At 38.9% G+C, this 27,933-nt stretch overlaps 2 protein-coding genes and 1 long non-coding RNA gene across 5 annotated transcripts in view; 1 reads left to right on the forward strand and 2 right to left on the reverse strand.

Annotated features, from left to right (window-relative positions):
- The window catches only part of LOC130916413 (uncharacterized), a 91,090-nt gene extending 81,285 nt beyond the window's left edge, over positions 1 to 9,805 (reverse strand). Inside the window, exons 1-3 of one of the 2 annotated variants that reach the window (XR_009063278.1) lie at positions 8,952 to 9,805; positions 8,367 to 8,482; positions 8,148 to 8,220 (exon numbers count right to left, since the gene is read on the reverse strand). This is a non-coding gene — a long non-coding RNA (uncharacterized LOC130916413). Of the gene's footprint in view, positions 1 to 7,513; positions 8,221 to 8,366; positions 8,483 to 8,951 lie in introns of those variants that run through there. The other variant, XR_009063277.1, reaches the window with a different exon arrangement.
- Positions 9,069 to 12,949, forward strand: lysmd4 (LysM, putative peptidoglycan-binding, domain containing 4). The gene is made up of 3 exons (XM_057837122.1): positions 9,069 to 9,220; positions 10,404 to 10,684; positions 11,605 to 12,949. The coding sequence occupies exons 2-3, from the start codon at positions 10,418 to 10,420 to the stop codon at positions 12,091 to 12,093; spliced, it is 756 nt and encodes a 251-aa protein (XP_057693105.1). The 5' UTR covers positions 9,069 to 9,220; positions 10,404 to 10,417; the 3' UTR covers positions 12,094 to 12,949.
- On the reverse strand, positions 10,223 to 26,625 carry alkbh3 (alkB homolog 3, alpha-ketoglutarate dependent dioxygenase). Of its 2 annotated transcripts, XR_009063276.1 has the most exons (12): positions 26,476 to 26,625; positions 24,182 to 24,262; positions 23,908 to 24,002; positions 23,791 to 23,825; positions 23,643 to 23,690; positions 22,212 to 22,315; positions 18,629 to 18,717; positions 17,901 to 18,119; positions 15,331 to 15,429; positions 14,947 to 15,109; positions 14,805 to 14,866; positions 10,233 to 12,079 (listed from the first exon to the last, which is right to left on the reverse strand). XR_009063276.1 is itself a non-coding variant. In XM_057837121.1 (11 exons), the coding sequence occupies exons 2-10, from the start codon at positions 24,255 to 24,257 to the stop codon at positions 14,984 to 14,986; spliced, it is 891 nt and encodes a 296-aa protein (XP_057693104.1). In that variant the 5' UTR covers positions 24,258 to 24,262; positions 26,476 to 26,625; the 3' UTR covers positions 10,223 to 14,866; positions 14,947 to 14,983. The 2 variants fall into 2 exon arrangements, 1 of the variants encoding a protein (XP_057693104.1); XM_057837121.1 differs by having other exon boundaries at positions 10,223 to 14,866.
- Positions 26,626 to 27,933: the final 1,308 nt, after the last annotated feature.

Below are 27,933 nucleotides of genomic sequence, written 5' to 3' on the forward strand. Positions count from 1 at the left end.
AGTTTATAGATAAAACGCGTGCGAGTGTTGCAGACCGGCGACAAACAGCGCATTTATGTTTGCGGGGTGGCGGGGGAGGATGGGGAGGGGGGAGGTGCTTTTCCTATGATGCCGGCTGTGGCGAAAACGCTACAAACCAAAATCATTATAGAGCTTCAAAAATACTCATCAAAGAAACTCTATCTCATCGTGTTAGCAACACAAGTACACAATAAGACGGTACATATTTTTTTATTTCAGCTGACTTACCTTGAATTGGACGAATTAGTCAAGTTGGTGCGCAGGAATTCGACGTGACTTTCATCTTGAATGTCGCGGTGCGGAAAAGGAAGTGGTGTTGTTTCTGGTCGGACCCGACTGAAACTAATGCTTGAAAAAGGTTCCCAGGCATGTGTTTGCAATTAATCTACCGGCAGTGAACAAAGGCAGACGATATTTTGGCCGCTTTCAAAGCGGGAACGGTATGATGCCGAATCGCCACATACGGCGTTAAGGGGTTTCGATCCAAAAACTGCATGTAGCATGTATCACTGAGTGTCAAGATACAGCTGTGAATGGCCACAGCTGGATCTTGGGGGGATTTTATGGGTGAAACATGGTCATGACGCAGAAATCGCAAACACCAAGGGGTGGTCGAGATTTTCTTTTTCATATATTTACCCTTTTAAACGATTTTTTTCAATTTTCTTTGTTTGGATCGATTATTTATCATCTAACATATCGGAGAAAATGCGACAGTAACAAAAAAAAAATACAATTAAGCAATTGACATGAGGTAGCTATCCGTGATTTTTTTTTAGGACACCATTATTTTCATTGTGACGTCATTTGTTTAAAAGTTTAAAACATGCGAGTGAATAATTTTTTTAAAGTCGGTTGTTTTTTGTTTTTTTTTAAACGAAATATTATTTTAAATATTATTATCAATTAATGACTAAGCTAAATATGACAGACATTTTTAATGTTAAATGAAATTAATTACCTTTGTTTTATGGCTGGGTTGAAACAAAAGCGGTTGCGTGACGTCTGTAAACGGGGGTTTTCTGGGTAAAACGGACAAATTAAAAATAGTTCAGGGGCTTAATGCGTAATGAATCTGCTATGGCAGCATATAGACATATTGTTCTATTAAACACAACAGTTGCTTTGGCTTAAAATACAGCAGTTTCTTTTAAAGAGGAGTGCAAGAGCAGAAACTGCTTTTTCAGTCTTGTCTGTGTTTTCCGCCATATGACTATGGAATTGGAATACAATTATTTGCACTATATTCATGTTTTTGCACCGCTTTGCTGCACTTTTCATTATACCTACTGCAAAAAAAATGTCATTCAAGCAAATTCTTCGTTTTCGTGATTATTGGGATCAATAACTGACGTGTTGACCTGGGTCAGTGGTTTTGATAGTGGGGCCCGTGACCTTAAAATTGTCCTTATTGTCAACCCCTAAATGTGTTTGCTGCCATCAAACAGGAAATTTAATGATTAATTAATTAACGTTTAAATTTATAGAAGTGTCATTTATGATATACATTTTTAGCCTTATTTTTATGGGTATCAGCGCAATCCTTATGCTGCCAAACTTTGATGTGGGAAAGAAGAGACAATGCACATTTTATCTTCACCAATGTGAGAAAATTTGGGGTTGAGCGAGGTTCTACAAGTCTTAAAAAATTGCTGGTGCAAATCACCGCACTCACAGTTCCGTTCTGGTCGTCTTCCTCTGAAGCAATGCTGGAGGATTCCAGCCTTTGGTTATCAGAAGGCTTGTTCTCTCTTGGGGTCCCACCTATGGTATTATATCATTCCGAAAAGGAAGCATCATTGAATTTGTTACATGATGCCCACTCGACAGCTATTGTTGTCTGGTAATCCTGGATGGGGAGCCTACATCTGTAGAACTTCCCCCCATCTGTGGCCCTTCTCAAGGTTTCCTATTTTCCCCTGTTGGAGTTTTGGGAGTTTTCCTTACTCTATTGTGGGTTCAGATCAGTGGATGTCGAAATTGTTAGTCAACTGTGGGCATGTGAAGCCCTTTGAGACATTTATTGTGATTTAGGCTCGTGTGACATCATGCGGGGGCAGGTAGTGGAGGGCCGTTACATTCTCTTTCCAGAGCTGAAGAATCCAGTCAAAATGGCCGCCAGCCCAAAGACTACACTTCCCAGCATGCCGCACAACGCCTCCAGGTGTGGCTGCTTGAGCCACTTAATTGCAGCTGGCCTGGAGGACAATATAAGAGACGAACAGATGAAGCGGAGGGGGAGGCTGAGGGAGATTGACAGAAACACTTGGAAGAAAGTATTTTGAAGAGAACAGACCTAAGTTGCCATTTGGAGACATTTTAGTATTTTGAAGAGAACAGACCTTAGTTGCCTTTTTGAGACATTTTGGTTGATTGTTTGCTCTGTTACTGTTTGTGCCACATTTCGGCCATTTTTCTTTTGGGGAAACCCTCTGTTTTTTCTGATTAAAGATCTTTTTGTTGGACACCTTGGCGTCTCAAGCTCCTTCCTGGCCAGGCCTACTGCGTGAACGGTCACACTCGATAAAAAAATGTGACTTGACATCACCACCCAGCCACCACTCATTAATTTTTGTAAGTGTGTGTCTGTGGTACAGGTCACCTTACGCTGCCGAATAGGAAGCAGTCACTTAACAGACCCTATTATTAGTTAAAAAGGATTTTAAAAGTCATTTTTTAGCAATGTTTCCTTTCATTTGTCCTGTGACTACAGTTTAAAATTAGTGATGTTGTAATATTACATTTAAACATTAGCTGTTGACAATGATGTTTAGCTGTGTAACTTTCAATGTTTCTTCAAATATGATGGATAGCTGCATCGGTCTGCACTGAGATGTGAATCACATTCACCTGGTGGGTTGACATTTAATCAATAAACATTTGAACTGTTGCCGTGACCTTTACCCAAAAGAATTTCATTATACTGACTCGTGAGGAACTCCTGCGGATTTTCCAAGACAAAGCTCTGATCACCCGACGTTGATGTCAACATTCGTCACGCTCTAGTTTGCAAGGCAAATAATCAAACGTTCCTGACAAAGTGGCATGACAAGGGTAAACAAGGATTGTGTCAACAATCTCTATGTGCCTTACAATTGGCTGATAACCAGGGTGAACTCCCAATCCAATTTCACATCATTCAAACGCTTGTACATCCTCATACTAGGCGTGTCATGTAAGGGAATATCAGCGAGGCCCTAATGTACCTCCCTGCCTTTGAAGGGGGTGAAAGGGTGACTGGTAGTTGGCGTAGAATGGAGTTTGTTGCGATCACACTAATAACAGCACAAACTTCTTACAGAAGTGCCTGCTTAAGTCGATGTGTGAAATGACCAAAACACAGTCCAGTGACCCACCTCCACGCAAATGTAGACTACAGATTGCACTTGACTTGCGCTAATCATGAAAATACAGCCCATTTTTGGGGGGGCAAAAATAATTGTATTTATTCAGAAATATACAGTACACTTTAAAAAAAAACATTTTTAAAAAACTTTTTTTTTTAACTGCACAGAGGTGTTTTCGACAGGTTGTTGGTACTGTTGCACTATTGAAGGAGTGAGGAATGTAATTCCATTAGCCGCCAATCAAGAACAAATTTGGCCACTATACAAACATTAACAATGGAAACTAAAATGTTTCCTTAATTAATTAAAAAGTATATTTACATACTATAAATCATGCCTATACAGTATATAAAGTGGGGCAAATAAGTATTTAGTCAACCACTAATTGTGCAAGTTCTCCTACTTGAAAAGATTGGAGAGGCCTGTAACTGTCAACATGGGTAAACCTCAACCATGAGAGACAGAATGTGGGAAAAAAAAAACAGAAAATCACATTGTTTGATTTTTAAAGAATTTATTTCCAAATTAGAGTGGAAAATAAGTATTTGGTCACCTACAAACAAGCAAGATTTCTGGCTGTCAAAGAGGTCTAACTTCTTCTAACGAGGTCGAACGAGCCTCCACTCGTTACCTGTATTAATGGCACCTGTTTGAACTCATTATTGGTATAAAAGACACCTGTCCACAACCTCAGTCAGTCACACTCCAAACTCCACTATGGCCCAAAGAGCTGTCAAAGGACACCAGAGACAAAATTGTAGACCTGCACCAGGCTGTGAAGACTGAATCTGCAAAAGGTAAAATGCTTGGTGTAAAGAAATCAACTGTGGGAGCAATTATTAGAAAATGGAAGACATACAAGACCACTGATAATCTTCCTCGATCTGGGGCGCCATGCAAGATCTCACCCCGTGGCGTCAAAATAATAACAAGAACGGTGAGCAAAAATCCCAGAACCACGCGGGGGGACCTAGTGAATGACCTACAGAGAGCTGGGACCACAGTAACAAAGGCTACTACCAGTAACACAATGCGCCGCCAGGGACTCAAATCCTGCACTGCCAGACGTGTCCCCCTGCAGAAGAAAGTACACGTACAGGCCCGTCTGCGGTTCACTAGAGAGCATTTGGATGATCCAGAAGAGGACTGGGAGAATGTGTTATGGTCAGATGAAACCAAAATAGAACTTTTTGGTAGAAACACAGGTTATCGTGTTTGGAGGAGAAAGAATACTGAATTGCATCCGAAGAACACCATATCCACTGTGAAGCATGGGGGTGGAAACATCATGCTTTGGAACTGTTTTTCTGCAAAGGGACCAGGACGACTGATCTGTGTAAAGGAAAGAATGAATGTGGCCATGTATCGAAAGATTTTGAATGAAAATCTCCTTCCATCATCTAGGCTTAGGGCATTGAAGATGAGACGTGGCTGGGTCTTTCAGCATGACAATGATCCCAAACACACAGCCAGGGCAACAAAGGAGTGGCTTCGTAAGAAGCATTTCAAGGTCCTGGAGTAGCCTAGACAGTCTCCAGATCTCAACGCCATAGAAAATCTGTGGAGGGAGTTGAAAGCCCGTGTTGCCCAACGACAACCCCAAAACATCACTGCTCTAGAGGAGATCTGAATGGAGGAATGGGCCAAAATACCAGCAACAGTGTGTGAAAAGCTTGTGAAGAGTTACAGAAAACGTTTGGCCTCCGTTATTGCCAACAAAGGGTACACAACAAATTACTGAGATGAACTTTTGGTATTGACCAAATACTTATTTTCCACCATGATTTGCAAATAAATTCTTTAAAAATCAAACAATGTGATTTTCTGGGGGGGTTTTCCACATTCTCTCTCATGGTTGAGGTTTACCCATGTTGACAATTACAGGCCTCTCTAATATTTTCAAGTGGGAGAACTTGTACAATTAGTGGTTGACTAAATACTTATTTGCCCCACTATATTTAAAACATGTATACATTATTAGTATACTAGTCAGGTAAATATTCTTTTCTCTTACTCTTGGCACAACTAAACAAATGTTTTTATTTTAATCAATGATCCCTAAGTTGAAACAAAAATCTAATGATCTGCCCATAGTGCTACAGCAAAATTGACAAACAGGTATTTTCCAATGGTTAGGTTGTGGAACTGCATTCACAACCCAGCAAGTCGAGCTACTGTGAGACTCGTGGGGGTGGGGGGTCAGTAATAAGTTCATAGATGCGGCAACCATGAATCTTTCACCTCCATAAATATTTGAACATTTGCTTTGAATCATTTAAAGAAAAGCCCCATTCTGTTGTTTGCAGGGCAACATGTTCAAGCCGTATAGGCATATTTTTTACCCACCTCACTCACCTCCCTTTCCTCTCTCTTTCCCTCTCTCTCTTACTCTCTCTCGCTCTGACAGTTAGACAAGCTGCTCAGTGGCCCTGAAATCTAGCACATTATGCCGCTTTGTTACTCATCATTCACGTTACACGCCACATCTGAATGCAATGTAAATGATATGATGATCTTCCCCTCATCAGTAATGCCACTGTCAAGTGCAAGGGTCGATTTTCTAAGATCCTGCTTTTTAAGTAATTGATCTTTTTATTTTCTTCAAATACAAGACCCATACCAAATAAACATTTTTGTATTAAGGTTAAACTGATCATCTACTCCAGAAGTGGACCAATATTCATGTAATAGTTTGTTCTGTTGATGAAATTGAGCAATTGGACACAATACCCGATGAGTGGTGACAGTTTACCGTGTCTGGTGTCAACTGGAGGTCATCAGTGCTTTCCAGCTGAGTGGCTATGCATATGTGGAGAGCAACACTAGAATATGCATGACTGCTATTAGCCTGAAATGCTCATAGCTTAGCTTTGTTTCAAATGGGGACTTCGAAGAGATTAAACAGACAGAGGATGAAAAGTATAGTAAAACTATCGAATGCTGTACTGTACAGCAAGCACATAAACTGTCTCAAACATGCCATTTTTGGATTTTCTTGATCCGCTTGTTGCGTTTGTTTTTGTGTTGGATAGAATAGAAACAGTATATATGTCATTACACCGGTCAACAAAAAATGGTGCATGAAATAAACACTTACGTAATTTGGGGCTGTTGAATCCAAAACTGACTTGATCTTCCGTAAGATCTAGATTTTTTTTTTCCCCAAATAAAGATTTACATTTTTGTGCAATGCAAAATTATTACAAAGCGATATTTTTGACAAAGTTGGTGTATATAGCCCACAACTTTAAAAAATAGTCAAAAAGTAACAATATATAGCAAAATAATACCAGTTATGCCATGTTTTAGACAACTGCAGACAGAGGAGACCAACAATGTGCTGTCACGCACTGATACCTAAGCACTCCAAAATGTGAAAATCAGTATTAAACTGGTATTGGGTGAAAAGATGAAGAATTTATATAAGAATAACAACAATAAGACCGTTAATGCTGATTGCATGTAAAACTAAAGTATACATGGAAAAAAACTGATGGCAGATTATAAATCAGTGACCCAAAAATTTAGAAGATTTTTTATAAGAAAAAAAAATCATTTCAACATTTAATGAAAGAAAATGTGTTTGCCGGCACACATGACATGATAATTCCATAATACCGTATTGGCCCGAATATAAGACGGCCCTGATTATAAGACGAACCCCTCTTTTGCAAGACTCAAGTTTGAAAAAAAGACTTTTTGAACACCAAATTAATTTTTATACAGAAAATAATTACAGTACATCCAAAACAAATGATTATAACAATATATTTGAGAGAAAAAGCATGTTATTTTGCCTCATTCTAATCTAAATATCTGAACATTTAAATATGTAAACTAAAGTGCAATCACATTCGTAAATGAATGGCTTCTGGTTTTTGAAATGTAAATATACCAATCTATTGTGATAAAAACAACAAAATTGCAATAACTGCATTAACCATCAAAGTGAGGTCTAACTGTAACTGTAGTCTTGAAACAAATCTGAATAATGAAAAACATTGCAATAAAAAATGCAAACTGGTTAAACTTACCTGAGCTGTCATGACAGAACATCGCTTCAATGATATCTGGCGCCATCTAGCATCGTGAATGGGTATAACGTCTAGACCGCGAATATAAAACGACCCCCTCTTTTAGTCTTATTTCAATGCAAAAAAAACACAATCTTATATTCGGGCCAATACGGTAATTATTTTTTCCACTGAATTCAGCCATATGTTCTTTAAACCAAATTAATAATAAAACCACAGTTGAGCTGTTTAAGTCATAACATTTTGAGAATAGAGTCATTAAACAATAAAAGAACATGGTAATTTCCTGGAAAAGGCTGGCTATTTTGATGATGAGAATTCCCTGTTTCATGACGAACTGTTATATTTTTACTATAGTTCACAAATAGACGTACTAAAATTATACTATGATAATTTTACAATATGAATTTAACTATGATACGTTATTAAACTCATTAACATTTTATTATCAAATGGCCATTATTACAAAAGTCACAAGTATACAACCAATGTGTATCCTATCTATTTTCTATGCAGCTTATCCTACCAATGTTTATTAAAGTGTAGAGTTTGGATAAGCGGCTCAGAGGATGAATGAATGAATGAATGAAAGTTTTGGACATGTTAATACTGGTCTATCAACTCAAAGAGTTTTGAGTGACACAAAATCTACAAGGAAAATGTACACATAAAAATTGTGTAATTCACAAAACAGCACTAAGAGGTGACCCTCAGATGGTCAAGTCATTTTACAAGCTTATCCTACCATATTATTGATGAGGGGGCTGTGACGTCATATACTGTTCTTCATCAGGCTGGACTGATCATAAAAGCTGCATCTGCAATGAGAACACAAAAACGGTGAGTAATCGTTCTCAAATGTCATTACCAAAACAGCTTGTGTTAATCAAGCAAAATCCATAACTTTAAATATTTTAGTAAAAATTTTTGATGACATAGAGCCTTAAGGTGTTTTGAAACTTACGTTTTGATAGACTGTAACTGATGTGAACGAATGAGACACGGTGGTGAGTTTTGGAAAATCAAGCCCAGGAGCAAGAGTCTTTTCATTGTCCTGCTGCGTCCTCAAGTGGCCAAAGGCTGCAACAACATGTCAGGACAAAAATGTCATTTTTCCATTTTTAGGTTTACCTGAAAAGTCATTACATATACTAGTAGTAGGCACAGTAATTAGTACAGCACAACATTATTCCACCATGGATACTTTCATTTTTATGACTTATATAATACAATCCAGTTTGGGGGGGAAATCCGTAGGATATAGTCCGAGAAGCACAGTTCCACACAACTTTTAACTTCAATGCCTGTTCAGCGAGCATCTAAGTACAGTGTAGAATGAAAATAAAGATAGATTAAAATCTAAGGCAGAAACATTTTTGCAGGCCGCAGACGGATACAATTAACTGTTCTGTGCAAATGTGGGTTTAGCAGGAGGTGGCCACATAAAGTATATCGTGTCAAGCCTCATCCTTCCCATCGTCGACGTAGCCTTCTTGAGCAACGCCAACAAAGAATAACAGTGAAAAAAATATTCATTCAAATCGCTTACCTTTTTTTCCTGCCTGGCCTTGCATTCTTTCCCATCAACAGGTGCTCACTCGTAAAGTTTTTGCCACGTGCTTGCAAGTCAAGGAGTAAACACACAGTGGCGCTAGTGAGTCTTGGTCTTATTGCGTCCTCTTCAAAGCAAACACAGAAGAATGCGGGCTTGTTGACGTCATTCGCACCAACTTGAAGTTAGCCCAAAGTAGATTGCGGAGGGGCTGAAGAGCAAGCATAACAACAAGCCCGGTGCCTTTTGTTGCGTTTCCCTTTAAGGTAACTACATTGGAGCCGCTACAATGTGGACGACCTTGTAGTTGTATGTGAGAAGGGCTGTATTCTCGAAAACAAGCAATGTACAAGTGATAAACGTAACTTTGGTCACGCGCCGCTGCCGCGTTTAAGAGACACATGTTAAGGGGGCATAACGCTAACAAGGCTAACGTAGCAATATTTATTTACTAGGCTAACACGAACCTGACATTTACGTCTGTCGCCAAGCTGCTAGGAAAAAAATGTGGCGCTTCTTGTCACAGCCGTCAACCAAACTGAACATTTTAAATCAATTTAAATATCAAATTTCACTCTTTGTTGCGTTTTGGTGAGTGGCAGTAATGTCCATGTGACTAATTTCGTAGAAACAAGGCGGTCAAGTTCACACCATGTTCAAAGCGGGGCAAACAGGTTGCCATGGAAACAGCCCACTTGGCCTATTTCTCCACATTTGAACTAGTAAAATACGTATCCACATCTAGTAAGATGTTAGATAGTTCCACACATCCCTTGACAGCAAGTGTCCCTCAAAATATAAGGATGTGGTGTATTACCATTTTGAGAGTGTTAGAAAGTTATAAGTAACCAAGTCATTTTTAAAATATATCATTTTTATCATCTTTGAGTAGAGACAAATCATAATATACTATAATAACTAATAATTCAAAATTTCTAATATGTCACCGGAAGTGTGAAAATGCATGTCCAAATGCGAACATATCAGGTTCTGCAAACGGGTTTATACATTTTTTATACATTTTGGGGGGGACAGCCTGTAAATGTCTACACACACACACATATACATTTTAAAAAATCACGGTTGTGAGATCTAATTGATGGTTTAGTATTAACATCTATTAAACCAAAAACTGTGACCGTGGTACTTTATGCCCAGCATGAACTTCTCACCCCCTCATTTATTCATTCTGTTATAGTTAAAATATGGAGAGGGTTGTCTTTGATATTTTCAGAAGTTGAACAAATGAATAAATGTGCACATAGTGTCTCCAGTTATTCTGCTGATACCACACCACTGGGCCACAAGATCAATGCCAGCATGTGTCGATTGTGCTGATGAAAGTTACTAATTTCAGGGACAAGACATTATACCGTCTTCATCCTAGGACTGCCTTTGTTTTTTTTAACGTAACTTTATTTTGGTTTCTTGTTGGAATTGTGCTTCCAGACCAGTGTTAAAAGATGCGACGCGTCGAGCATGTGCCGCACGCATTCCAAGCACCGGTGGATGTCCACGCCAGTGCAGATGGCCAGGTGTACATGTTCAAGAGGAAAGCCAATGGCACGGCTGCATCGTCAGATGACGAGGAGGAGCTCGGTCTGATGGAAATGAGACCTAGGATACTCCAAGAGACAGAGCAGGACAGGATGGCTAATTTCCACTTTTTGGAACGGGACTTACTGGACGACGACAATCTCAACAAGCTGGCTTTGCAATACGGATGTAAGGTGGGAAAAGTGATTGTTATAAAGCTGTGTCAAATTGCCCTTTTCACTAAAATCTGGTCAATTTGTTGCCACAGTTGCATTTTAAGCAATGGTTTCTTTGCATTTTTTATCTTTTACAATACTGACTTAAACAGCAACACACTTTAGAAAACAGTATGATACAAACTCTGACATTGATGCAGATTAGGGATGTCCCGATCGCATATTTTTGCATCTGAGTCACCTGATTTTGAGATTCTGCCGATACAGTCCCGATCCGATACCAGAAAGGGGAAAAAAAGTCTCACACAAACATGTTAGTCACACCGTGCCGCCATAATAATGGTATTTTTAGATAAGAACAACATCAGGAATGCTTGTCTTTATTGAATGAATCCACTCAAATTCGCTCAGGCTACTGAGAACAGCTTGTCACTTAAATAATGAGTTGCCGCAGCATAGTACCGTAAGTGTTTAACAAGCTGAACAATGACACATTTGCACCTTTGAACATAGAGCTACCAAGCTTCTCTGGCCAGATCAAAGCTACAAACCTGTCAGTCATCGTTAACTTTAACTCCAGGGCACTGCTGACCAAGAAAAACCGCAGGAGAGAGAGTGAGAGGTTGTACAAGCATGAAGCAGAATAACATTTTTTAATTGAAAACCCGATCCTTTTCACCAGATTCCGAGCCACTGAAAAATGGCGCGATTGGCCCGATTTCCGATCACGTGATCGGATCAGGACATCCCTAATGCAGCCTTGACTTTACAAGACACTCGCCAGGCCTACTCTCAGTAACTTCACAATTTGAGTCAATTTCAATTAATGAGCATGCAACTTAATTCAATTTTTGTTTCCTTCAATTGTTTAAATATTAAATGCTTGAGTGTTGATTCAGTACGGAGTATAAATACGACATGCTACTTTCCTCAAACAGGTGGCAGACATAAAGCGAGCGAACAACCTTATACAGGAGCAGGATTTATTTGCACTGAAAAGCATCAAAATTCCAGTTCCGAAGCACAGCTTTTTAATGGAATCAATCACAGATATGAGTGACTCCTTAGAGGAAACACCAGTCAAGGTACAGCCGCATAGAAAACAAGTTATGGACTTCCTCATTGAAGTGGACAACGACACGGAGAAGCTGATCCCTCCCACAGATGACTGCGACGTGGACCTGTTGGACGTTGGACCCAAAGGGTCCACCCTCAAAGGACACAAGGGCCAGGGAGCAGACTGGGGCATCCAGTGGTGGAACGCCGTGGTGGCCATGCTGCTTATAGGAATTGTCCTGCCCTTGTTTTACGTCATTTACTTCAAAACCAAACACAGCGGAGGGGCCGCGTCAGAGGATGGCACAGTCACGTCGTCCTTTGTCACGTCTAACAACACCTTTGGTACCGGTGGACCTGAGCCAGGATAGAGCACGTCGATTGAATTGCACTATGCTGAATGTCTTGAAATGTGCAATACTTGCCTCGTCTAATGTGGGAGTTGGCCTTTAACTAATTGGCTGCCATTGATGGCGATGGACGTCCAATACATTTAGACAGAGGGCTAGCAGCGACCCCTAGTCCAAATGCCTTGGACGTCCATCGAACATCAATAGCATTGTTATATTGATCGTCAAATTCGTCAAAAACATTGTCTAAAATTTATTTTGCTCCATGTGTGTTTTTTTTGGTAACTTGTTTAAAAAGTTTTTTTTTACTTTACATTTCTAAATTATCATAGTCAATCCAAAACACATCTGCAGCTGCAGTATTCATCGTATTTCCAGTTCACTCTTCTAGAATTATCATTATAAACCCATTTTACAACTTAAACCTTGAAGTTAATGGTTTACACATCATTTGCATGTACAGTGAATGTGGTGAACGTCCACTAAATTCCCTTACATGCAAAACTCAGTGTTACTTTGACATACTTAATTTAGAGCAAACTGCTACCTTCTCATTTCAACATGGCATTGGCTGCATCTTGGGTCAGTAGAGAAAGAGCACAAAAGCTGCAAATAAGTTTTTCAGCATATAGTAAAACACTCAAATTGTTGAATAGTGAACTGCAAATTTGAAAGGAATACTGTAACTAGACATGTTCTCTCATTTATAGACAGTTGCGTTTATTAGGTTTGACTTAAAACTGCTGAATGTTATGTGTGTTGTCTTTTCAGCTAATTAATGGGAGGTTATGTTAATGTGTGTCAAGAGTCCTGATTCTGACCCAGTTTTCAGACTGGCTTTTTTTTTTTTTTTTTTTTAAATCAACGTTGCAGTGACTCATATCCCAATTGCATCAAAAATTCACTCCCATGCCATATAAATCTAGCCATGCTGTTTGTGCCTAGTGGACCTGAATGATGTGCCAAACGTGTGAACTATGTTCACTAAGGCACAACATAGTGCAATAATGTACGTTTGACGTGTTTCTTCAGTTTGGTTTGTAATTTGAAGCAAAGTGTACATAATGTGTGGAATGATAACACTGGGTGCCTTAAACCTTCACTGTTAAGTTTATGTTCTGAAATTATTTTTTGGACATTGTAAAACTGCAGGGAATTTTGACAATATTTAACAAAATTAGCCTTGAACACAGATGTGGCTTAATAACTATTTTTTGGGATATTTTCCAAGATGTTAAGTAAACATTGAAACTGTGAGTGATGAGTTTATTTTCATGTGAGCTGCAAATATTCAATACCGTACTTGCTAAAAAAATATATATATATATCATTTGGACAATTTTCACTCAAACGTGTTAAAAAATTTAGGAAATAATTTATTGGACTAGGTTTAAACACACTAAAGGTTATAGAATGTGGTTATCATTATTTATTTTTACTCACCAATTTATTTAAAATTCATGGCTTTAATCTTTTTTGCTGACTAAATTTGGTCATTTTTAAGTGTTTTTAAGTTCATGTTTTTCAAGGTGGGAAAGCTTTAGACTATTTTAACTCATTGCCCGCCATTGGCAATGATGGATGTCCAATTCATTTAAACTGGGAGGACTAGCTGTGAATACTCATCGAACAGTGCCATTGACTAGAGGTGTGCAAAATTTCCGATTCTTAGATTATTCGCGATTCGGCCGTGGAAGATTCGAGAACGATTCACAAACATCCATATTCCGATTATTGAAATATGCCAAGTAAAGCGGAAGTACAACACACTCAGCGCGCCGCGCGGTCAATGAGCAACGGAGCGAGAGTAGCTAAACATCATGCTTCTCATTACCCGGCCCCTCGGGTAATGCCAATGCTCAACTCACGGCTCTAGCTCAACTCATGCCACGAGATAAAAAAACACAACAACATACCTGAAGCTGCTACAAAAGTACGTCATCCACATAATGTTACGGTAGATATCATTTATATAAGACTAGATGCACTACGGTAGCGGTAGCGTTTGCAGCACATCTACAAAAAGCTAGATGCACACGTAGTAAACGGCCGCCATCTTAAAGCAGTACACTTCTCTGCAAGGCTGTTGTAGCGAACCTTCCAAGCAAACCTAATTAACTTTTTATCTAAAATACTCCTAAATCGGTAAAATATTGACTTGAATCTATCTTTAAAATAATTTTAAAACTTTCACATGTCGAAAGTTGACAAAAGGGAAATTATGGATTAACGGGAGCAATTTTAACAACTTTAACGGTTGATTCACAACATTAAATTAATTGAATGTAGTTTAAAGCTGCTGATACAGAATGGGGACTGGAGTTTTTTATTTACTGTTATTTTTGTATATTTGTTTACTGCTATATGTTAACTTGATACTGAAATAGTAGTTTGGTTTAGCCTGAGAGTATTTTTGAACAATTTTGGAACTAATGTACAAAATATTAAAAAAAAAAAAAGGGGGGGGGGGGGTGCATCAATAATCGTTTTAGAATCGAATCGGACCATCTGAATTGTAATCGAATCGTTAGGTGCCCAAAGATTCCCAGCTCTACCATTGACGGTGCTTGATGTCCAACCCAACATGACTGTCAAAATGGACTGGACATCTCGTGCTGGTTTCCTTTTATTTTACCATTTAACAATCATATTCCATACATTTATCACCGACACTTTGACGACATCAGTTTCAACTAAAACAGGAATTTATTGCAAGTGTGGTAAATACCCACTTGAAAAAACTGGGTAGACTTCTCAACTGTTACCACAGTATGTCCCAACGTCCATTCAGGTACTAAAATTAGACCAGACAAGCCTGATTACACTTAGCTGTTCCATGTTCCTCTTAGAAAAAAAGGGAAAAAAACATCTCACCCATTTTTTCTTCTTGATGGTTTCCAGTTAATGACTTTCATGTCTGCTTAGTAGTAAAACGCAATTTAGTGCCCGGTCGGTGGCCCTGCGGCTCAGGGAATGTTCTTCTGAAGGTCAAGTTGATGCGAGGGCCACGGTCATGATACTCCTTAGCCACCTGATGCTGAGAGCCACAGAGAGAGACAATTTATGATCACACCTACAAACATGATCAGGGTTTAAAAGAGAGCCTCCACTGATTTAACCTTTTATGAGTGGGTTAGTGTTACTGTGGACAAATTTACAGAAGCCTCAGCCTTTACGTCCAGTGTCATGTCTCTGACATTCATACCTAAGAGCTTTATTCATGCTGTATGTTAAGTGAGTGTGTTTATGGGAGTTTACCTGCCAATCATCTTGTGTGGCACCTTCCATGAAAAGCAGTGTGCCATGACTCAAAGGAATTTTAATACACTCCATATAAGTGTAGTCACCATTTTCTTCCTACAACAAAGTGATGATCATCACAAACACAGTACTGTTTTATATGTACTGTATAGAACAAGGGGGTCCAAACTGCAGCCCACTGCCCAGTTTTTATTGGCCCGTAGCAAATTATGAAAATATCACCAAATATGGCCCGCACATGAAGCTTAAATAAGCCTACATTTTGTGGCACTTCTCAGCTTCAGCACAAGATATAGCTAGTCACTTAAAACAGTACATCTCCATTAGCTCAGGGGCCAAAACCTGACAAAATGTTGACATCAAACTGTATAGTTTCAGTATTTTGTTTTACTTAAATACATTTGTAAGTAAAAAAAAAAAAACAATATGATAAATTGAGCAATCTTGGTTGTGATTTTATTGACGTTTTAGCTGTCGCCGAACACTTTCTCTTTGTCCTTTAAAGTTTGTTTCAGTATTGTAAATACAAATTTTTTTTTTTTTGCAATATCCTTATACGTACCTCTGGATTTTTTTGTTGCTAGTACGTCTTAACTCATTCACTGCATCTGGCAGATATAGACATCAAATCCATTTCAACTGTTTCACTGCCATTGACGGCGATGGATGTCAAATGCCATTTTTTAATCGCTGCCAGCCCTAACAGTCAAAATGGATTGGAAGTCTATCAGTGGCAGCCAATTAATCAATACTTAAAAATAAATACCTTTTAAAAACAAATTGGAAGGATTTCAAGTTGACATCCTTTGATTTTTCTGAAAGTGGCCCTCGGAGAAAAAAGTTTGCACACCCCTTGTATGAACATACATACAGTGCCTTGCGAAAGTATTAGACCCCCTTGAACTTTTCAACCTTTCGCCACATTTCAGCCTTCAAACATAAAGATATAAAATTAAAAACAATTTTGTCAAGAATCAACAATTGGAACACAATCGTGAAGTGGAATTAAATTTATTGGATATTTTATACTTTTTTAATAAATAAAAACCTGAAAAGTTGGGTGTGCAATATTATTCGGCCCCTTTACTTTCAGTGCAGCAAACTCACACCAGAAGTTCAGTGAGCATCTCTGAATGATCCAATGTTGTCCTAAATGACTGATGATAATAAATAGAATCTATCCGGGTGTATGATCAGGTATCCGTATAAATGCACCTGCTCTTTGATAGTCTCAGGCTTCTGTTAAAAGTGCAGAGAGCATCATGAAGACCAAGGAACACACGAGGCAGGTCTGAGATACTGTTGTGGAGAGGTTTAAGTCCGGATTTGGATACAATAAGATTTCCCAAGCCTTAAACATCTCTAGGAGCACTATGCAAGCAATTATATTGAAATGGAAGGAGTATGAGACCACTGGAAATCTACCAAAACCCGGCCGTCCCGCTAAACTTTTACCTCGAACAAGGAAAAGACTGATCAGAGAAGAGCAGCCAAGAGGCCTATGATCACACTGGATGAACTGCAGAGATCTACAACTGACGTGGGCGAGTCTGTCCATAGGACAACAACCAGACGTACACTGCACAAATCTGGTCTTTATGGAAGAGTGGCAAGAAGAAAACCATTTCTCAAAGATATCCATAAAAAGCTTGCCACGAGCCACCTGGGAGACACCAAACATGTGGAGATGCTCTGATCAGCTAAACAAAAATCTAACTTTTTGGCCGCAACGCAAAACGATATGTTTGGCGTAAAAGCAACACAGCTCATCACCATTTTACGACCCTGAACACACCATCCACACCGTCACACGTGGTGGCAGCCTCATGGTTTGGGCCTGCTTTTCTTCAGCAGAAACAGGGAAGATGAATGGAGCCAAATACAGGACCATTCTGGAAGAAAACCTGTTGGAGTCACCAAAAGACCTGAGAGTGGGATGGAGATATACTGTATCTTCCAACAGGACAATGATCCAAAACACAAAGCCAAATCTACAATGGAATGGTTGACAAATAAACATATCCAGGTGTTAGAATGGCCAAGTCAAAGTCCAGACCAGAATTCAATCGAGAATCTGTGGGCAGAGCTGAAGTCTGCTGTTCACAAACCCTCTCCATACAACCTCACTCAGCTCAAGCTGTTTTGCAAGGAAGAATGGTCAAGAATTTCAGTCTCTTGATGTCCAAAACTGAGACATACTCCAAGCGACTTGCAGCTGTGATTGCAACAAAAGGTGGCGCTACAAAGTATTAATGCAAAGGGGCCGAATAATATTGCACACCACATTTTTCAGGCTTTTATTTGTTAAAAAAGTCTCAAATATTCAATAAATTCCATCCCACTTCACGATTGTGTCCCAATTGTTGTTGATTCTTGACAAAACAAATTAAATTTTATATCTTTATGTTTAAAGCCTAAAAAGTGGTGAAAGGTTCAAAAGTTCAAGTGCGCTGAATACTTTCGCAAGGCACTGTATATACAAAACAAAAAACTCAAAGATATACAGGATGAAAAACACTTTTTTTGAAAAAGTGTTTTTAGAGTGTACCTGTGCATGTGGGTCTTACCGGCGGCGGTTTTTTGCGGAGACTGAACACTCTGTTGTCGCCCAGACTGATCGAAGCGATGACGGGCTGGCGGCCCAGCGAGGCCTCGTCATCACTGTGCCAGCCGATGCTGTCGTGTCCGTCTCTGTAGAGGTTGCAGAGCAGCGAGTTGAAGCAGTCGTCTCCTCCGCCGCTTGCCTCAGCGACCGCTCGGCGAAGGCTCAGCAGCAACGGATGCCACTATATGGGGAGACACTGTGATAGAGTTTAGTCTGTACAAGTAACATATTTTCCGCACTATTAGACACACTTAAAAGCCTTCAATTTTCTGAAAAGCCGATGATGCAGCTTATACATGGATCAATATTAGTTAATCATGGTATGACGTTTCCTTTAACGCAGCTTCATCTAGTGGATGCATAATGCAACCCCAACAACTACTACTACTGCGTCTTACAATGCAATGCGTCCTATATCTGAAAACAGCTTGAAAATATGCCATTCATTGAAGGTGCTTATATTCCGATGCGCCTTATAGTGTGGAAAATACGGTACCTTGACATACCCATTAATTTGTTCTTTAACCAAGCTTGCAACTCACTTCACCACTTTAAAAAAGAGTAGTAGTTTGATTTTCAATTAAGCAGAACAATATCAGCACTTTTAAACATTTGACATTTTTTATTTATCTTAGAAGGGTCTGACGTGCTGTTCAGCTTTGTAAGGCAAAGTATGAGATGTCTAAAGACCTTTGTATTGGCAGCCATAGTGGAGCGAGCATATGTGTAGGGTAACTCTCCAAACCAGCAGGTCAACCTTGGTTCTGAGTAGGCCTCACCTAATGGGATGGGAAAAAAACACACAATTAGCCTATGCAACATTATTTTTGGACCTCTTGACATGCGTGTTAATCATGACAGGAAGCATGAAAAGAATCTACAATGTTAAACACGAAGAGGTTCAGGGACACCTAAGGGGATTTTTTTTTTTTTTTTTTTTTTTTTACAACTACTTAACAGCCAATAAATACTTGTAGGCCTATTTAGGAATATATACACATATATATATATATATATATATATATATATGTTCTGAGCAAAGACATTTTTTCAGGTTAATAGGTCATAAACTTACAAGAATAAAGTATTACTTTTCCAAGAAAAAGTAATACTGTGACATGACTAATACAGTATATGAGTAAGATTCACAAGGGAAGAAGGTCAAGTTTTAACAATTGTACTGTATTTCCAACATAAAATATTTTTGGGTGATACTGCTACTCATATTATTCTAGGGCTGCAGCTATCGATTATTTTAGTAGTCGATAAATCGATGAACTAGTTAGTTCAATTAATCGAGTAATCAGATAATCATAAAAAAATTAAAATACCTGAGCTGAGCCTCAAATGGTATAAAAAATAAAAATAAAAAATGATCTATGTCCAACAAAAGGACAATTGGCTAACTTACATAGCAAAAGTCTGCTAGTTTAAATGTTATAAAATACTAAAGTTTTTTTTTTTTTTAACAATGCTCTTAACAAATGGTTCAGACATACTCATACTATAGTACATATTCCCACAAAAATTGGCTAAATATACCTTTAAACTAAATTACGAATGCTCAAACAAAAACCTAGCTTATGTTGGTCTTAACAGGGAGTAGCTGGATTTGGCCATGTAAAATGAGGCAGACTAGAGGGCAGTGTATCTAGGCCTGTCGCGAGAACAAATTTTAGTGTGCGATAATTTATCTCATAAATTATCGCGATATGCGATATTATTGTGCCCCCCCCCCCCCATTTTTTAAAACCAATTTACAATAACACAGTGAGAATACAGTATATATTAATAGACCAAGTAAACCCATTTAAACGCGATTAGAAATCACAACTAAAAACAATAGACCGTGCCTCTTAAGTAAAAGACAATATTAATATCGCACAAAAACAGAATAAATAAAATGTGTATTTCAAGAAAAAAAAATACAATTGCAGTTAATAACTTAAGCATTTAGGCAAATGAAAACTTTTCCCCCTCATGGCTTCTGCAATGGTGTTCCATAGGGATGCAACGATACAGTTAAGTCCCTGTTCGGTACGATTTTCGATACGGGGGACACGATTTTCGATCTGATTCAATACATTTAATGCTCGGGGGGAAAAAAAGTAACAACTGTATTTTTTGTTTTGTTTTGTTTTTTGTTTTTTTTTTGTTTTTTGCAAACAATTAAAAATTAAATTGCCATCATATAAACATGCATTTTAGCGCATAATATCTATGTGCTTACTTCTTACAGATCTGAAGAAATTTAGTATAAAAGTGCTGAGAACAATCTTTACTGTTTGTAAAGTGAGGAGGGGCACACTGTTGATTGCTACAGTTCTCTTAGGGTTAGGTTAGGCTAGGTTTACTACATGAGCAAGACATCCTATTTGTGGTCCGAATCTATGTGTGTCATGTACTGAATTAACACTATTTGCAGCATTCTCTATAGTCACTGGTATGGATTGATTTGGCCTTCTTAACTTTCATTCAGTCATGGCGGTTTATAATTCATCGATGTAGTGAATGGACTACGTGTCTCATAATCACTCTGGGCTCACGTAGCCAACGGCACGGGACGTAGCACATCTCGTTTGCTATTTCATGATATCTAGTGTGTGCGCGCATTAAAAAAGTTAGCAAACACCACAGAAGTCACATCTGCTCATTACTGCACAACACCAGCATATGACAATCGACTTTCATAAACAGGACGAGTTTGAAGCACAGCCCTCTTAATTTGCCATTCAAATATCCGGTGTTGTGCCGAAAAATAGCCGCCCCGCGTGAAATGTCACCCCTGACGGGAGCGCCCACACATCAACAACACCGGCACGCCAGAGATGGTCCACAGTCAATCCAGAGCACTGGCGTGGCCGGTATACGTTGAACAATAGGATATAATGGGAACGATTGGCTCCGGTGCTATTTTTTGCCGGACCTGGAACGAGGATGCATTTTGCGCAGTTGGTAACAATGAATCCGAACTTCTAACAGCACGTCTGCCGCACGCGCGCAGGCAATAAATCGCAGCGGAAAAATTACCGCCTTCATTTTTATTTATCGTGCGATAAATGGAATTATTGCATATTGCAACAGGCTTACGCGTATCCACCCAAATCAATAAAACGAAATGCAAACACTTTCAAAAACAAACAATTACAACGCCACTTTAAGTAAACAAATACTCGAAGTAGCAAAATTTAATTCGAATCTTTTTTTCTAATTGAATACTTGAGTTAATCAATTAATCGTTGCAGCACTATATTATTCCAGAAAAAATTTTGGAAAAACAAAAACACTTCTTGTTTAGGAAAATTTTGACTTGATGCCTGTAACCGTATGCGTTTTGTTTAAAAAATACACCCCTTGTATTTACACAGGGATATCACATTTATGTGACAATACATCACGATCACAGATTAGAGGTATGGAGTGCTCACCCTTCAAACCTGAGACAACTGGAACTAAGGGAAAGTGGGCCAAAATACCTGCTGATAGTTGCCGTCTTAGTTACAAGAAAAATCATTTCAGTAATTGCCTCATGAGCTAATGCAACGACGTATTATGTTTAGGCTAGAATCATTTACGATAATTCTTGGGGCCTATTAAAGAAACACTAGGGAACTTTCAGTTTTGGTCGATTATAGCGGCGCAGGTGGACAAAATTGGTAGTGTTTTGCTTTAACATTGGAGTGTGAATGTGTGCGTGGAAGGGTAAATGTGTGCTAATATAAGGTGCTTTGGGCATGGTAACCATGTAGATATATGCTCTATATAAGTACTTTTTTTGTCTCCTCCGACAAAACTTTTCATTTCTTTTGTTGCTCTGCCATCTTTGCAGAATTCGTGCGAAAGCGTTCGCACTGACTTCAGTCTTTATAACAAATGGGGAAAGGGCGAAGTGACGTACAGTATGCCATAAAGCAGTAGGCACATTTGTAGGTTTTTTTGTGTGGTTTCTGCCACTCTCCTCAAATAAATTAGTGCCAGTGAAAGCGATACAGACACCCTCAGGCCATAACAGTGGCGTCATTAAACTAGATGTCAGTCGACAAATCACAAATGTTATGAAAATATTTTATAACTGCTGAAAAGTTCCCTAGTGTTGCTTTAAATGAGTTTTTTTTTTTTTGTTAAGTTTTGTTGAACCAAAATGTTTGATTTTCAGTGGTTAATTTTCATTTTTAACCAATATCTAATAAAAATAAAAAATATTCATTTTCCAAGTTGTTTCTATGATCGATGCGGATATTTCTTCCATTTTATCACATCCATTTTTACCAACCTTGTCTAAAATTTGTCTTTTGTGACCAGGGAAGCTCTGCAAGAAGTTTACTGAACATCCAGTCAGCCTCTTGTGCTGGAAGAAACCCTGGTAGCAGCCTCAGTCTGAGCACATAATACAACTGCATGTCAAATATTTACAGTAGAGATCGACCAATATGGGTAGTTAGAGGGGCCGATAACAGATTTTTGGAGCCGATATTCATTTGCAATAGAAGTGTAAAAATTGGTGTAAAAAATTTGAATAATGCAAACATTGAACTTCATTGAAATGCCCAAAGCATGTTTAATGAATTACACAAAGAGAACTTAATAGTTCCCAAAGTACCTGAATTTCCTTGACTCAGAAACATCTCTTATAAGGTTGAATAAAAGGTTAAATAAATAGCTCTCTGAAATGTTTCCACAGAAAAGAAAGCCCTGATGACTTAGTCTAAGTATCTTTGAGCAAGATACTAAACGCCACTTTGCTCCTGGTGCTGTGTCACCAGTAGGTAAATGCGGATATAGTGTGAAGAAGTGCTTTGAGGGCCTTAAAAAGGTGGAAAGGCACAATACAACTGTAACTCCATTTACCATTACAATTTAACCATTCAGAGTACGGGGTGAATACGAGTACAGGAGACAGCAGGCAAGAGAGAAAGGTGCGGCTGCATCTGAGCCGAAATAACCAGGTTTTAAATTGTTTTCCTATTGGCCGGTCGGATTTTTGACAGAGGCCCCCCAGCCTCTGTCAAAAATCAGTACTGCTACCAGCATATGAAGTAGCTTACACAAATGCTGCTCCTCATTTACCCACTAAAAGGCAGCACTCTAAGCAACATTACGCCGTGTGACCCTTTACTTCCAATTTTGTAAAATGGCGACAATCAACAAAAAAAGGGAATGTTGACTGCGACAGTCGACGATTCAAGGATAGGTGGAATTTGGACTACTTCCTCACTAAAATACGCAACAACTGTGTCTGCCTGATTTGCAGAGACAGTCGCTGTTTTTAAAGAGTTCAGTGTGAGGCGATATTACCAAACAAGACACGCTGACGTGTACGACAAGATTACAGAGAAGATTCGCAGCGAGAAATTGAAGCAACTTGAAGCTAGTTTAATTTCACAGTAGCAGTATTTCGCAGGAGCCCGAGAGTCGAAAGATAACTCTGCAAAAAAGGCAGATACCGATATACATTAAATTTCCAAAAATTGGCACCGATAATCAGTCCATCTCTAATTTACAGTACTAAACTTGACTTATGCAGTGCCAATGAGGTTGATAGACCTCCAACCAATTTTGACTGGGAGGGCTCATTTTATGCCAACCCCTCCCAGTTTTAATGGATTGGACATTATTGCCAACAATTGCTGCAGCTAATGAGTTAACAATTTGTGTGATTACAAAAGCCTCTATTTCCCTTCATTTAGACTTTTTTTTTACTGACCTGGACACTCCTGACGGCCCATGGCTGATCTCATAATCACCTGCCTGGCTGTAGAATGCAAAATACAAATTAATTAAATAGGTTAAACTTAATGAGTGAGGTACATTCACAAAAATAATGATCCATTCCATTAAAATCTGGCACTTACTCAATAACCTTCTCTGGTGGAACCTCTCTAACTTGCTGTAAAAACAATAACGTATTTTCAGTAAATGACACTTAAAAATCAATTATGGTAGATTTTTTTTTTAATGTAGTAAAGGACCTTAATGGGCTGTTGGAACTCAAAATTCCCAGGGGTCCTCTTTGTATGAACTCCCCATGATGCTACAACTGGATTGGCACTTTGGCTGTGTGGACCTAAAACATGAATAAAAAGAAAACAAATGTGAGATCATAAACTTTAAAAACGACTTTTAACTCATTAGCTGCCATTGATGGCACTGGACGTCCAATACATTTTGACTAGGAGAGGTTGGCAGCGATCCTTCCCAGTCAAAATGGATTGGAGTTCTAGTGCAGTCAATGGCACCTGCTACCTGCTGGTCTCGGTTGTTTGGGCAGCTGTTTGGCCCAGGATCCCTGCACCCTGGCACGCTGGCGTTTATCTGACATCACGTCTGAACAAGGATGAAATGGAGAATTAGCGCTTTATTTGTCATGTGCGTAGACGTTAAATAGTGTCTCTTCTCGTGTGTACAATATGAAGGAATCTGACTTTTCAGCCAGATTGCCAGAATCACGCCAGCAGAACCACCGGAACTGTGCTCGCGCAATTCCATTGAGCTGGACCGGCGGAGCCCCCCCCAAACAACCCCCAAACTCCGCGCGTTTACCTTAATCTTAACCCCTTGTACAGACTCCATTTTAAAAGCTGGAAAAGGGCTTCAAAGCTGGAAAAAGGCTTTGAAACACAAGTTGACAATTTATTCCGAGTCAACAGCAATCATACAGCACAGAGACCCCCAGGCGAGGGTCCAGGGTCACCATATCACAAGTCATTCCCCCCAAAAATTATAACAATTAGGTAAACATTCAGTCTTTTATGGCTCTGGTGAGGCGGGCTATGGTCTGGAAGAATGGTGTTTGGGCGTTGTTTAGGATTATTGTCTGTTTGTGGATTGGACAGGAAGATTCTGGCGTTACTGTTGTCAGGGCAACGAGAGTTGAGGATTTTGCCACCGCAGCGCCACGTGAGTGCTGAGTGTTCACTTCTCGGTCACGGGTTCCTCTGTATCAGATGTTCCTTTTGTCAAGACAAGATGTGACATGACATGATGGAAGAACTGATTGCGGAATTTGGTGGTGCAGACGTGGGCTTTTAGATGTCTTGCCTATCACCCTGTTGTCAGCGTCAATCTTGCTCAGTCAATTGCATGATGGACACGTTGGGCTTCCGTGGTCAGAAGGCGTCCTGTATCTTTCTGTCCTTATCTGTCCGTTGTCTTGGCGCTGCAAGTTCTAATCATTCCAAGTCCAACTGTTCATAATATCAAATATATTATGCTGGTTTTTCTTAAACCATAGACTTCATAACCTATTATGAGGAATTATGAAGTCTATGCTTAAACTATGATATAAATGCTATTTTATACTGGGTGTGTTAGAGTAGTGTTTTTCAACCGGTGTGCCGCGAGAAATTATTATACATCACAATTTTTTTTTTTTTTTTTTATTTTACAAAGTCGGGTGGAGTTGCAGTAGGAAGGAAGGAGTAGGTACGTAGTAGTAGAACGTTCTCGGTCATGTGCAGATTAGCGAGGTATTGCGTTGAAAAACTGCTCAGATTTGTAGCCATCAGCCACCTTGCTGTCCATGACAATGTGGAACCCAGCACATCTATTGTACATCATTTGATTACTTGTCAAGTGTCCATATACACGAAAGTATCCTTTCTATTTTCTACATACTAGTATATGACGACCATCAATCCTCCAGTTAGCTTGTTGCTGAACTTGCTGCTCAATCCAAAAAGTCCCACACTATGGCAGGGACATTAATACTACCTGTCTGCAAAGTCATTGTCTGCGAGATGCTCGGCCCTAATGTGGTCAAAGACATTGCTAAAGTCTGAAGTCCCCAGTCTGATAATTCTGAGCTTTTCAAGCCCAACTGCCATAAAAAATAAAAACAGAGAGAGACTGAGAGCTGTTGAAAAAGATTCCTGCCAGCTTTGTATTAATCTAAACAGACTTAAGTTTCACACTGAGTAAGTATAAATACTGAGAAATTAATTTATAATTAAATATACTGTACGGCAGGTAGTTTTGGAACAATTTTGGTTTGTGGTGTGCCGAGAGATTTTTTCCAATGTAAAGACGTGCCGTGATTCAGAAAAGGTTGAAAAACACTGTTAGAGTAATACAAACAGTTAAACAGTAAATGCAAGAAAATATGCTATTCCCTGATTGTATTATTCTAACGCACGTAATATAATCAAACAGTCCAACAGTAAATAAGAGAAAGGATACTATTCCCTTCAAATAAGAATGAAGAATGTAGCTCAGGAGAACATATTGGTAGTTGCACAACCTATAGTTGCACATTCTGGTGAGGCAATAATGATGTGATTAACAGAAGCTGTGCGCAATAGCTAATGTATTTTAAAAATAAAAATAAAAAATAAAAAAACCAAGCATAAACGCTTTTGCAAACACAAGGCAACAGTACAGAGTAACATCGAGTTCAGTTCCTTCACTACGTCGCTCTTCTTCCTTCCACGAAACGAACAAAACACAAGTATTATTTCATACGTAACCACTACATGTGTTGTAAAAAAAAAATAATAATAATAAAATGATGGAAAATATTGTAAAAAGGTAAAATTACCCACCTGGAGACACAATACATCGTAGTCCTAAGAAGAACGAAGGTTCATTTAGCTACATTACATGAGGATGGACGGCCATGACAGGAGTGTTACACCAAAATAAACACTACGTGGAATAGCGGTGGAAACAAATGGTTCCGTTTCGGATTTTAACTCCTCTTATGGGAGCCTTTTACCTCCAACGCGGATAAATTGTTTTCGATTAATGTTGTTTTTGTAGTAATATACTTAAAATAATGGAAATCATGTAAAGGTAAAGTTACCTCATGTAAATACGTTTGCAAACAATACAAAAAATCTTTAGGGTGTTATTGGGAGCCATAACCAGAAGTTATTTCTTTGCTAATTCAGTTTTTTTTTCACTTTAGTTTATACAAAATATGAAAATACAAAAAAAATACAATAATAAACAGTTTAATTTAAGTTTAAGTTAAATTACCCCAAAATACTCACTTATTTGTTAAAAGGGTTAAATAGACTTATCGCCAAAAAAACACACACACACACAAAAAAACACTGTAGTCAATTCCCAATCATGTTTACAAAGCTCTGGTAATTTCCAGTGAAACATACAGTTGAGAAAATAAGTATTTGAACACCAAGCTATTTTGCAAGTTCTCCCACTTAGAAATCATGGAGGGGTCTGAAATTTTAATCGTAGGTGCATGTCCACCGTGAGAGATAATCTAAAACGAAAAACCCAGAAATCACAATGCATGATTTTTTAACCATTTAGTTGTGTGATACAGCTGCAAATAAGTATTTGAACACTTGTCAATTAGCTAAAATTTTTACCCTGAAAGATCTGTTAGTCCGCCTATTAAAGGTCCACCTCCACTCCATGGATTATCTTGAATCAGATGCACTTGTTTGAGGTCGATAGCAGCATAAAGATACCCGTCCACCCCATCCAATCAGTAAGACTCAAACTTGTAACATGGTCAAGACCAAAGAGCTGTCTAAAGACACCAGAGACAACATTTTTCACATCCACAAGGCTGGAAAGGGCTTCGGAGCAATTGCCAAGCAGCTTGGTGAAAAAAGGTCCACTGTTGGAGCAATCATTAGAAAATGGAAGAAGCTAAACATGACGGTTAATCTCAATTGGAATATCACTTCATAGGGTCCCAGTGGTCCTAAGAAATGTTATGATGAATCAGCCCAGAACTACACGACAAGAGTTGCTCAATGACCTGAAAAGAGCTGGGACCACCGTTTCGAAGGTTACTGTTAGTAATACAATAAGACGTCATGGTTTGAAATCATGCATGGCACGGACGTTTCCCCTGCTTCAACCAGCACATGTCAAGGCCCGTCTTAAGTTTGCCTATGACCATTTGGATGATGCAGAGGAGTCATGGGAGCAAGTTTGTGGTCTCATGAGAATAAAATAGAACTTTTTGGTCATAATTCCACTCATCGTGTTTGGAGGAAAAAGAAGGATGAGTACTATCTCAAGAA

Source organism: Corythoichthys intestinalis, chromosome 5 (genome assembly GCF_030265065.1).
Source record: "Corythoichthys intestinalis isolate RoL2023-P3 chromosome 5, ASM3026506v1, whole genome shotgun sequence".
Lineage (NCBI taxonomy): Eukaryota > Metazoa > Chordata > Actinopteri > Syngnathiformes > Syngnathidae > Corythoichthys > Corythoichthys intestinalis.

Coding starts and splice junctions, on each gene's coding strand:
- alkbh3 (XM_057837121.1), bottom strand. CDS start 24,257: ATGTCAGATAAACGCCAGCGTGCCAGGGTGCAGGGATCCTGGGCCAAA. Junction 24,003..24,181: donor CAAACAACCGAGACCAGCAG/GTAGCAGGTGCC, acceptor TTCATGTTTTAG/GTCCACACAGCCAAAGTGCC. Junction 18,120..18,628: donor CTATGGCTGCCAATACAAAG/GTCTTTAGACAT, acceptor CTCCCCATATAG/TGGCATCCGTTGCTGCTGAG.
- lysmd4 (XM_057837122.1), top strand. CDS start 10,418: ATGCGACGCGTCGAGCATGTGCCGCACGCATTCCAAGCACCGGTGGAT. Junction 10,685..11,604: donor CTTTGCAATACGGATGTAAG/GTGGGAAAAGTG, acceptor TTCCTCAAACAG/GTGGCAGACATAAAGCGAGC.